Genomic DNA, 12,750 nt, shown 5'->3' with positions numbered 1-12,750 from the left:
ATGACTCATGTCATCCATCTACAGGTACAAATATCCATAATCTCCACCTGGGAGAAAACAAACATGCAAGGGAAGGCAACACATTCAAATCAGATCCCCAGGCTGATACACTTGATGATGGGAATTAAAGTTCAAACACGTCCTAATCGAGAAGGGATTACTCACTGGAACCACACACTAAGAGATTGTCCCCTGGGGGCAGTGAAGTTGAGGTTGAGACCAGGGGTAGCTTGGGTTTGTGGTTAAGGGCAAGCTACAGGCATGCAAGGATTTGTCAAAGAGGTTTTGGGGAGAAAACAAAAACTAGCTTCTATGCATTATTTTAACCACCACAAACATTTCTGGCATGTCTATGGACTAGATAGGGCACGAGTGTTTGAAAGCATCAGCAACAGTTGAAATGAAAGTGTTGCTCAATATTTCATCACATTTCCTCTTTACTCCCATTTATGTTAAAACTGTGAAACAGAATATGAAAGTGGCAAATGTGAAGAAGTCTGCATACCTGTTGGAGTGAAAGTGAATGATGGAACTGCGGAAAAAAAAAACAGAGAAAGAGAGAGAGATAGAGAGAGAGATTTACATCATAAACATAAAATTTGTAAAAACTATATTTGATAATGCATAACTGCATCTAATATCATATACTGTAAGCAATGAATTATTCATGGGGAAGAACCAAAAAAAAAAGGTTGCCAACAGTGTAACACATTGCTAAAAAAAAAGAAAAAGAAAAAGAAGAATTCTAGCTTGGTCTGAAAAGCTGCCAAAACACAGGCCAAGCTGGTCAAACTGGTAGACCATCTTTTCCATAAAAAGTTCTTTTTCAGCTTTCTCACTTCCTGACAACATTAAACAATAAATGTTTCAGATTTTCTAATTGCCTTACTGTTGTGCTATCTTCTTGTCTGTTCTGGAGGATTAGTAATGGTCATTCAGAAAATGTTTCCTTTCTTCCAGCATTTACCAGCTGGCAAAGAGGGTTTCTCAGTTTGACCAGCTCGACCTGTGTTTCGGCAGCTGGTTGCAGGGCAAACCAAGAAGTTTTCAACGGTTATTTTGGCACGAATGAAAAAGAAACAGAATTCTACCACAACAAGCCTCGCATATTTGTTGGTTTATTGGATTTTTTTTTTTTCTTCTAAACTGTAAGAACAATAAGAACAGCAAGGCAAAAAGTCCGGTGTGACTTAATCATGACTTAATAATTACTACAAGGGTTCACAAACTTCTTGGCTAAACAAGCCCAAATGGACATTGTGAATTTACTTGCCATTTTTGTCATGCTTGAAAATCCATATTTAATTAGTACTTTTGCCATATTTTCACGTTTGCCCACTTTTATACACTTTTATATAGCTGTTATGAAATATATTAGTAAAAGATGAAAATAGCATGTATACTTCATTTATGACAGACACCCTTATCCAGAAGGAGTTAAGGGCCTTGCTCAAGGGTCCAACAGTGGTAGCTTGACAGTGCTGGGATTTGAACTCATAACCTTCTGATCAGAAGGCCAATGTCTTAACCACTGAGCTACCACTGTCACTTCATAGAGCAATATTCATAAAATTAATTTGAAAAATAAAGCGAGTAAGTTTCTCTTATGACCCCAAATACAAAAAGTGACTTCACACGGGCTTTGATTGGGAATCCCAAAATTACTACTTAATAATAACAATCACTGCCTTGTCCATTTTCCTTTTTTCTTTTTTTTTAACTGACCTAAGAACAAGATTTGAGAAGGTCACAGGTCAAAAATGCTGGAGTGAAGCAAACGTAACCCCATCTTTCCCCTTTAGTGAATTGGCATTTCAGCTTTAGCTGAACAAGCAGAAAAGTGTACTTTTCAGGCGTCTCCGACATTACAATAGCAAGGGGTCAAAAAAAGCTGCACAGATGTTGGTACCTGTGTAAAAATGTATGCTACATTTAAAGGAAATGAGACCAACACTTTGGCTCCTAACAAATGTGGTTACAAACAGCCTGTCTAATGCATTACTATTACACCGGTATCTCTCTAACTCTACCACTCTCTTCATCCTCAATCTTCTAATACAAAAGCAGAGAAACAACAACACACTCTCTCTTTTTCTTTCTCTCTTTCTCTCTCTCTCACACACACATACACCTCCCAAATGTCAGCTTGTGAATGTCAGCGCCATCTCTGACGTGCTACTCCTCTGATCGTCGGGCTTTTTTTGAGCTCTGCTGGAAAGATTACCCTAACATTTAAAAAAAAAAATCACCATGTTATCTGTCTAGACGCTTTTTTGATTCCAGGATGAAAGCAGATGACAGCAGTCATGCCAGATAGTACCAGCGAAGCAGGAAAACGCAAACCGTGATCGAATGGAAGAAATGAAATTACTATGGTGAGACCAAATGTAGCGTGAGCTGCCTTTCAGACAGGGATGTGCACATTTTTCTAAGTGTGTAGCCATTTTATGTTTCTAGATTTTCTGCAGTTTGAAAAAACAAAACAAAACAAAAAGCCTCTTTGCTAGTCATATTTTCCTGTCTCTTTTGCACAGTGGGATGAACAGTCACTGCTGATGCACTCATGCCATTCCATGAACTTGTGTGAACAGTTACAGTTACAATTACTTTCTCCATCTGGTGCGTTGCTAAATCAGGCTTTAGAAGTGATAACAGGAAGTGACACAGTGATGATGTACAGCATATGCAATAAACAATCATTATATTGCCCTGTAATTATATGTAAAAGCTGATTTTCACTGTCAGTGATTGGATGTTGACTAGAAATCACTGTCTGCTGTAAAAATGTTTGATGTTGTGTATATTGGGTATAAGTATAGTATATTGCATATTGTGTGAATTGTGTTGTCTGTTGTTGACTTCAGCATCAAAACAAATTCCTTGTAGAGTTGTACTCGGTGAATAAAAGATTCTGATTCCGTTTTACAACCCCAATTCCAAAAAAGTTAGGACACTGTACATAAAAACAGAATGCAATGATTTGCAAATCTCATAAAACCATATGTTATTCACAATAGAACCCAGAAAACATATCGAATGTTTAAACGGACGTAATGTACAATTTTAAGGAAAAAATAAGGTCATTTTCAATTTGATGGCCGCGACACGTCTCAGAAAAGTTGCGACGGGGTCAACAAAAGGCTGGAAAAGTAAGTGTTACTAAAAAGAAACAGCTGGAGGTTAATTTCAGAATAGTGTCTCTCAACGTAAAATTGCAAAGACTATGAATATCATCATCTACAGTACAGACTATCGTAAAATCTACATTTTAAACAGCGTCCCAACTTTTTTGGAATTGATTCTGATTCCAATGTATTGATGAACATGTTCAGTACAATAATGAGTTTCATCCACTGTCTTGTTTGGAGACTGTATGAACTGTAAGAATATAAAGCCTTCAGGTGAGCTGTCACAGTAGGCCAGTCAACTCAGGTAGCGTGTACTGGGTGTGGTTTGTAAATGTTCCATGCTAAACTGTGTCTTCTGTGCACAGAACCCTTCAGCTCTACAGTGGAATAAAATCTATAGAATCGAATCGGCTATAAGCATCTATATCTGGGAGAATATATTTTTTGATTAGTGAGTGCTGGATAGGAATACTGGTCAAGAGTACTGCTTGTCAGAGCGTGTAATGACATTAAGACAATAATACACCTGTTTTAGGATTCAGGGAATAGACTGAAAAAGTAAAGTGGTGTCCAATCAGATCCTTAAAGAGCCAGTGTAGCTAAATATTTTCATTCCAACCATGTAGAAGTTAAGACCAGTCGATTAAACCGGAGGAATAGGGTGCACTTCCACTTGGTTGAAGTACATGAAAACACTAAAAGTATCATATTTGAAGTCGAAAACCCATGTCCTTTGCTTTGATACACAGTTATAAACATAATTTCCAGTTATATTTCAAATCAAAGAACTATTTGATGGTATTATTTTTAACGTTTATGACATTTCTGATATACTCTGCACCAGCAGCAACCCTACTTTAAATCATTACAGCAATAAGTTCACAAGCCACACACCTTTACGAATGCCGGCATAGCTGCTGCTGAGGCCGCTCCTCTTCTTCCGGTGTCTATACAGCCACACGCTGAAGACCATGAGCACCACCCAGCAGGTGGCGCCGATGCCTGCAATGAAAGCAGGCTGCTTCACCACATCAGAGATGTTGGAAAAAGTGTCCGGGTCATCGAAACGGTCCCACACCTGGCCAGACGAGTCTGCAAAATGGCATGTTGATAATAAACATTAATGAGAACCTTTATGAATCTTTATATCAGATGGAAATGTAGAACACAAAGTGTTTCCACTCACAGCCTCGAAAACACAAGTGGGCTTGATTAAACATACCAGATAAAAGAGTGGATAAATACATAATGGCACCTCAATGATAAGTGCTTCAAGGTAACAACACTCAATTGTGTACTACAGCACTAAAGTGTTCTAGTTTACAAGCTGTGTGTGTGCGTGTGTGTGCGTGTGTGTGTGTGTGTGTGTGTGTGTGTGCGCGCACACCCACGCATTGGATTAGTTGCATAACCTTTAAAATAAACTGATAAGAAAGGCTAGAATTATTTGAGACTTGATTAAAATTGCAGGAAGTGGTGTACAAGCCAGGCTAGTTTTTTTTATAAGACCTGCAAACAGCAACAGTTCAAACCTGCTGAAACTGTACATAATAAAACTGCACGGGCAGTGTATCCACACTACGTACACTCTTTGTACAATTTGTCAACCTCCCTTTACCTGCTACAGTGCCATGCATAAATATTCACACCCTCTCGAACTTTTCCACATTGTGTATTCTAACAAACTGGAACCGAAATGGACTTAACTTAGATTTTGATCTTTTAATTTGCATAATATAAAATGTTATGTAGTCCATAATACATAATATTTGCTAGTTGCGTACATATTTACCACCATTGGTCAATAAAAGACGTTTTTGGGGTGCAATTTCAACGTTATGTGCTGTTTTATGTAGATTTTGTGTAGATCCAAATGAATTCCATTTCAACTCCATGTTGTAACACAAGAAAATGTGGAAAGGGGGGTTAATACTTATGCAAAACACTGTAAATCAGTGGAATGGGATCACCACAAGACAACTGCTGAGCAGATAATATTTGGAAAGTGGGCTATTCTCACCACAGCAGTCACACTGATATGGTAATTACAAGTTAGTGTGTGTGTGTGTGTGTGTGTGTGTGTGTGTGTGTGTGTTTGTGGCACAAACAGTTGTGATCCTGTAGTTGTGCTACATTTAATACCTGTATTACAAAACCGTGAGACAAATAGTAGCTAATAAACCAGTGGCTCAATGCATGATTCCCAAGCTTTCTCAAATAAATAACTGGTACAGAATCTTGCTACAGTTTGCAGTTAAGAATCAGAGACTTTATGAATAACATGTTATCTAACCCAGCTGAAAGAAGGTGACGTCACTCTTGACCCCTGGTCCAGCTCCATTGCTGGCAGCAACCTCCACGCTGTAGCGAATGCCAGGCGACAGACTGGGGATGACGACGGAAAAAGTGGAGCCGTCCACGGTACGGTTGACATGGTATCGACTCTCATTTCCCAGGCACCAAATCTACAGCGGGATCAAAATATATCATATTCAGCCATGATTATCAGCCATTAGTCCTCTAATAAGTGTAAAACACTTCACCCTTAATAAACCTACTATTAGTAGGCAAGCCACTCATTTACTTTTAAAGCACCACTTGATCAGTTCTGCCACTAGGGGTCTGTATATCGCTGTATATTTGATGGCTTCCTATACTTCCACTACATACACTACACTATATAGCACCCTCTGTGGTCTGACAGCAGTGATGTCCTCGTGTTACCTTGTACTCCTGGACCACTCCGTTCTGCTCCTCCTCTGGAGGAGGTTGCCAGGCGACCAGGATGGCTGTCCCGTTGGTGTCGCTCTTGGTGATGGTAACTCCACGTGGGGCACCACTAGGAGCTGCGATGATGAGGAGGGAAATATCTGGTTGAAACTAATGTTCACCAACTTATTTTTCTTATTCCATTTGGCCCTAGTTTCCAGGCTATTGCATCAGATGGACCACCATGCCTTAAGATATAAGTCTGTCATTTTTTTTTTTACCTAACGAGTATTGTCATGCCTGTAGAGGTGTGACCAAAAATTGGTGTAGGAACTTTCAGAGCACACTTTTTCCATGGGGTGAGTTTCTTTTAAGTAATGAGCCTCTGCTCTCCTCCACCCCGCAGTGAAACTGCTTTAAGTCTCCTTGCAGAGTTTTTGATTGCTGGAGTTAAGACTTAATTTTTGCTAGACTGTGTGTGTGTGTGATTCGTGTGAAAATAACAGGCTTGAAAATTGCACTCGTACAGTTTGTACACTTTACGGCAGACATTCTAGGCCTTAAGGGTCATATAAATCTGCAAATGATGAGGTGAAGTGCAAATATGTATCTTTGACATCAGAAAATGTCTGGAGGAGCTCAATTTGCCGCTTATTCTTCTGGAGAATTAGAGAATTAAAGAATTAATTAGAAAGTTGCAGGGCATGAAGCTGATGAGTGTAATTAGAATTAGTCAGTTTGCCTTCAGGCTGAGAAGCTTCGTCACTTTGTTCTTAAATATAACTCAGACCGCAGGAATGCCAGCGGGACAAGGCTAGGCCTAGCTGGAAGAACTCGCAAAACAGTTAGTTAGACAATTTGTACTTTGGACAGCTGATATCCATGGCACAATGTGATGATAATTATACTCATCATAAGGATTTCAAAACAACTGTGGTTTATTAGAACATGCACACGCAAATGTATTGCACAAAACCGCCTCATTTGGTCCTTCAATGACCTCTGCGCTAGCCTCATTAGTGATTTCATCACAAAATGCATCATCTGCGTTTCTAGTTTATTACACAAGGCATCTCGGCTGCTGCCGATAATACGTGAGCTGGAATAATGATGAGCAGTCTAATCTAGCCGGTTAGTGGCGTGTAAATAACAAACGCAAACGCCTGATGAGTGAGAACGATTGTGAGTTGTGAGAAGATTGACTCTGCAGCGTTCCTTAACAAAGGACTTGTTTGCTCATCAGTGCACTCACCCTCCTCCAACGTTCTGACCACCTTCACCTCACTGTCAGCTCCCTGGAACTCGTCAAAGAATGGACGCACTTTAAACTCATAAGTGACACCCTTTTTGAGTTGAGGTACAACAGCACCGTCCTCGCCAGGAGTGCGCACTTCAAACACTCCCCATTGACTGCGGGGCTCACCGGACTCCGATGATGGCCGATACATGACCTTGTAGCCCTGAATGTATTGAGACTGCTGCTCCACCTAGAGAACGAGAAGAGAACGACACTCAGAGTCAAAGGCTAAGAAAATGTGATTAAAATAACATAAAAACACTGATTTTACTCTTCCCTTTAGTGGCAGGTTTTACAAAATATGGGAATATTCAAAGATCAGTTATGTGTGGATTTCGTACCGCAGATGTGACTACAGATTTAAGCACTATTCGGACAATTGCACAGGATTTGCACGTGCAGGTTGGACTTTGCCGAAAACAAAAGTATTGCATTTTGTTTGACCCTGCATTTAAATGCATTTTTTTTATATACACTTGATATCGGCTTGAGCGAGGAGCAGTATTTAATCTAGTGTCGTTGCTCAATATCACATTAAAATGTATGTTTTGGGCTATGCTCACCAAAAAAAAAGAAGAAGAAGAAGAATAAAAAAGAAATTCAATACATTAAATACACCTGCGTAACACGACTCTGAATACGTGTAACTTTTTATACATAAATATTGATATAACTTTTGGACTTAAGTCGCTGACTTATGTCCTAATGATTAAAATAAGACATGAGGTGGTAAAAACCTTCAGTGAATGCAATAAACCCTTATTAAAAACCTTCTATTTATGATTAATTTGTTGCAACCGCTGGTCTGAAGCCCGTTCTCACAGACCAATGCTAGGATCCTGTCCAGAAGGGCATAATTATAAACCACATGTGCATGCAAACAGCAATCTCAGCCCTGATAAATAACATGGCCTTGAGCCGCTGTGGGCTGGCGGCTTGCTAAGACAGGATTATCCTGTAGTCTACGAGGGTACATGCATGTGGAAGAGCTCAGACAGAGTCCCATTGCCCCTCCTCAATGCAAAACCACAGCATGAGATCACTATCACCAACAGCTCCTGATTCCTCTCACACTGCGACTGGTTAGCATACCGCCACAGCACATGTTCAACAATCCCAGCACATTCAAGGAGGATAGGGCAAGCAGCATGACACACTTCCATTCAGGGAGTTGCAAGGTGGTATGTGGTTATTAGTTCTCATCTGTACCCAGCTGTTTTAGCTCAACAGGGGTATAAAGAATGCTAAAGCAGTCGATCCTGTTTTGTGCCATATGAAACCGTTTGAAGAAGCCCGCACTCCCTTCTGTGGCGCTTTGGAACAAAACCATGGCCATATATTATCAACAGAACACACAACCGACTAATGAGAAGGGAAGCTTCCTTTCCTTTCAAACATCCAAAAAAAAAAGGCCCAGAAAGATTTCACAAGGGGTTGGCCACTCCCCCACTCTGGAACTGCTAAACTATTTACATTCTGAGTCTGCATTTGGAACGGCCGCTCTGACGTATGTTTATGTCAGCTCATTCATCATGATGAACTCGTGTCCATGGGCCATGGAAAGGCTGACAGGCCGCGAAGCGGAGGGCGCTTGAGAATGTTTAAACAAACTCTCCCGGTTGCACTGATAAAAACTCATTTTGTCAGTACAGGTGGTCCCAACTCGGCCACAAGTGTGTCTGCTTTAAGAGGACCTGCAGTGGGCTGGCTTTAAAGCACGGGCCATTACCCTAATACTGCTGAAAACACCGCTGAACACAGTGGACATGACTAACATGGTCTACAGTAACAAAGCCCAGGGTGCTGCTGAAAGGCTTTTGAGCTAATAGGGATGTTTACATATATAAGAAGAGAAATGACAGAGAAGAGAAACAGAGCCAAGCAAGGCCTCACGTATGGCACAATATTTGAAGCCTTTGTCCTATATTGGTATCTCAAGAGTTTGAATCCTGACAATGCCACAGCCACCCGAGGCCAGAAAATCTGTCTGGGTAGAAAGGATGACCCGTGATCCTGTCCTATATTGATCAGAGAGACTAGCCAATTGAGGACATGTTAGCTCATGTATACAGTGTTAAGCTTCACCATCCATCCACTTTCCATACCACTTGTCCTACACAGGGTCATGGGGAGCCTGGAGCCTATCCCAGGGAAATTGGGGCACAAGGTGGAGGACACGCTGGACAGGGTGCCAACCCATTACAGGGCACAATTACACACACACTCATACACTACAGACAGGAAGCAAGGTTGGTAGCATCTCTCACCGTCCACTGCACTCTCACTGAGGAGGATGAGAGGATAGTGGGATTGTGCAGGTGAACCACAACATCCCCCAGTTCCTTCTGGATCTGACGGTGGTCCACTCCCTGTATGGTGGGAGGCGTGTCTGCAGAAATAACAAAATTGCAGTGACCGAAAACAAACGTATTTTTTGCACTTATCAAATATCAATGAATAAATTTATGTGTGTTTACAGAACAGTCAAGAAAAAAGTCTAACTGCATTGAGCTGGTTCTCATCTCAGCTCTTACAGTACCAGAAGAGAGGAAAGATGACAATGCTAGAGAATCACCTTGTGTCCGTATGGCATCTGTTATAGGACTGGGGTCGCTCAGGCCGTAAGCATTGGCTGCTCTTACCAGGAAAAGATACACCGCACTAGGCTTTAGACCCTTCAGCACGAACGATTCCGTCTTCACATGGTCGGCAAGAGTCACCCAACTACTCCCAGATGAATGGCTATAATTACAGTGTAGTAGAGGAAATTTCAATTTTTACTGACTTCCCATCAGAAAACATGTACACAGTGGGCACAGTGTTTCTAAGGCCATGGTGCAGCATGCAAGATATTATCACGGATCTACATCACACTTCATTTCCCATTCCAGCAACAGCAGCAAGAAACCATTGACATCAGATCTGATATTTTATCAATTTTGTGCAAAGCAGTTATCACCAGATAAAGCAGGCAATGCAAATGACTGGCTCCAGTAAATACGCAAATACGCACAATAAACTGTATATATTTTTGGCTAGTACAATTTTATACTCAAATTGAACCAAAGCAGGACACTGCAAACCCACAAGCAATAAGACCCCATACTGACCCCATACTGCCTGCTACAATGCACACAATGCCATTTTAAAAGAATTACAAATTCAGCATAATACAATAAATACAATACAGTTACATATACATATCTATACAGTACTGTTTAAAAATAATTTGACCGTAAACCCTGCAGAACAAGCTATTTCAAATTATAAGCAGATGCTCGGTGTATCTCAGACATTTGTGCCATCATTCAAGTGGAAAAAAAAGCCCCCAAACATGGCCAGAACACATATTCTATTCACCTAAAGGCCTCAATGACGTAAGATGTGGGTGTGGCTCCGTTTGTATTGGCCTTCCATGTCAATGTGACAGAGGTGCGAGTGACATCGGTCACCTCGGGCTTGGAGGGTGCACTAGGGATCAGGTTTGGGTCTGTGGGTCTGATAGGCTGGACCGCCATTCCAAACTCTGAAAAAGCCAAATCACACACATCTCAAATTCAAACACACTCAAAATCAGGCCACTGATTCCTGCTTTTTCCTGGGAGATCACTGGCTACTTTCCTGTAGGGAAATTCCTGTATGAGTGAACTCTAATATCAAAAAAGCTAAACAAACGCTTCATATCAGCCCAGTAAGTACACTATTAAGAGAGAAAGATTACCTTCTACAGCCAGGTATGCTTTCCATGACGCCTCCCCGCTGGGACTGGTGGACACGCAAGTGTACACTCCTGTATCACTGAGCTGTGAGTCACAAACACACACACACACACAAAATAACACTGTGGAAATGAAGTACTTCTGCACAGATGAGGATTTTACACACAAATCCACTTCAGCAGAGTGAAGAGACAATAGTAATTGCAGAGGAAAAGAGGTTGTGTCAGCTTGGCTATTAGAGGCAATTTTGCAGATTGCTGTGAAGGAGAAGTAGTTGTTAAATTGAGTTCATAAAAGGTCTTAGTTAATGGAATGCCATCTAAAAGTGCATCATGTGTTGTGGTATTAGCGTATTGGGTGGCTGTGGAGAAGTGTGTGAAGTGACATTAAAGTGTATCTTCCTACCTTGGCATAGCGGATCTGCAGAGCTCCGGTGTCCAGCTGGGAGATGCGCGAGTCGTGGGTGGACACAAGCACCCCGTCTTTCTTCCAGAGCACCGTTGGTACAGGAGATCCGGTTGTTATGCAATTCAGCAACACCGTCCCATCTACAACTATAGTCTGGTTCTCTGGACCTTGTCGAATCACCGGAGGAGGCCGATCCGAAACCACTATTGTGCAAAATAAGAACGAGTAAAGCATGAAGATAATGAAGACGGGGGGGGGGAAAAACATCTGGAGAAGAAATGGGGAGAGGTAAATAAGATGAGCTGAGGAAAAAGGCAAAATTAGATTTCTAAAAACCCTCCAGCATATGGCTAATCTTTTGGCTGCAGTATCTGGCCTTCACCAAATAACGTCAGATCAACTAATAAAAAAAAAAAAACTCATTTAGACACCAGGCTTTTACTTTCCATACATCAGTGAGGAAATAGAAAAAAAAACACATTATGACTCAAAGGTGGTGGTATATTGGGGAAGGTGGGGGCACACCTGAAAAATAGCCCGAGGCAGAGACTGGTGATTATTAACATAGACTCAGAGAAGAAAAAGCATGGGGGGAAGGGAGGAGGAAGCACACAGTGCTGAGTGCTTGGCTAGATTCAATCAAACACGCTCCATCCTTGTTTCATTTCCATTAAGTGTAATTGAGTGTACACCGAGTATAGTAGTTCCATTTCGTGCTTGCCTATGTCTGCGTGGAAAACAAGAGAGCATTAAAATTACCATATCATTACACGCAGTCCAAAAAGCATGCGGAATCGGGCGCTTCTTCCGCCACCTAGAAAAGCTCTGCCTGGTACCACCCTGGGCAATTATGTTCATTAAACTAATGTATGTACATCGCCTGGACACATTCACACATCCAGTCTGTTTTGATGCTGGTTATGCAGGTGTAATTCCTTTTACAGACCTTGAAGGGTTTTTAATTGAGCTTTTTAAATAAGTGTTGTGATATCTGTTGCCATCCACGAAAGATGGGGTCAGTTGGATATCTTGCTTCATACCTAAAATGATCATGGCCATTTGTTTTGCGTCTGTCTTTATAAGAAAGAGGAAATTGGTAAGAGGAAATCAAAGACAAGGACAGTGGGACACTGACAGTCTTTGTGTACGCAGTTGCTATGGAAACAGAGTATTTATAAACCAGTAGGCCTGCGCCCCAGGGATGTCTCGTTTAAGCCAAAAACCATTAGAAGGCAAGGGAATTGCAGCGCGACCAGCATACAGCCCAAAAAGCCAGTATGTATAAAACCCACAGAGCATTCTGAACTCGAGCAGTGGCAAAGACCCAACCATTCCCATAGCGCTGAATGGATAATCAAATAATTTCCTATGTCACGGATATAGAAACTTTTATTTCTGCCACCAGGATTCCAAATTGCAATCCACAAACACACACACACACACACACACACACACACACACACACACACACACACACACTCCTCACTGC

At 41.3% G+C, this 12,750-nt stretch overlaps 1 protein-coding gene across 1 annotated transcript in view; it reads right to left on the bottom strand.

Moving 5' to 3' along the window:
* Window positions 1-12,750, bottom strand: part of LOC128620889 (roundabout homolog 1-like) — a 145,486-nt gene that overhangs the window by 15,737 nt on the left and 116,999 nt on the right. The window contains exons 10-19 of the mRNA XM_053646261.1: window positions 11,259-11,464; window positions 10,856-10,937; window positions 10,495-10,660; window positions 9,710-9,876; window positions 9,402-9,523; window positions 7,090-7,324; window positions 5,853-5,974; window positions 5,422-5,593; window positions 4,023-4,220; window positions 506-532 (exon numbers count right to left, since the gene is read on the bottom strand). Of these exons, the coding sequence (XP_053502236.1) occupies window positions 506-532; window positions 4,023-4,220; window positions 5,422-5,593; window positions 5,853-5,974; window positions 7,090-7,324; window positions 9,402-9,523; window positions 9,710-9,876; window positions 10,495-10,660; window positions 10,856-10,937; window positions 11,259-11,464 (1,497 nt within the window). The remainder of the gene's footprint in view (window positions 1-505; window positions 533-4,022; window positions 4,221-5,421; window positions 5,594-5,852; window positions 5,975-7,089; window positions 7,325-9,401; window positions 9,524-9,709; window positions 9,877-10,494; window positions 10,661-10,855; window positions 10,938-11,258; window positions 11,465-12,750) is intronic.

The sequence above is a fragment of the Ictalurus furcatus genome, chromosome 16 (genome assembly GCF_023375685.1).
Source record: "Ictalurus furcatus strain D&B chromosome 16, Billie_1.0, whole genome shotgun sequence".
Lineage (NCBI taxonomy): Eukaryota > Metazoa > Chordata > Actinopteri > Siluriformes > Ictaluridae > Ictalurus > Ictalurus furcatus.
Note: the sequence above shows the minus strand (reverse complement) of the source record. Positions and strands in the feature narration are given on the sequence as shown.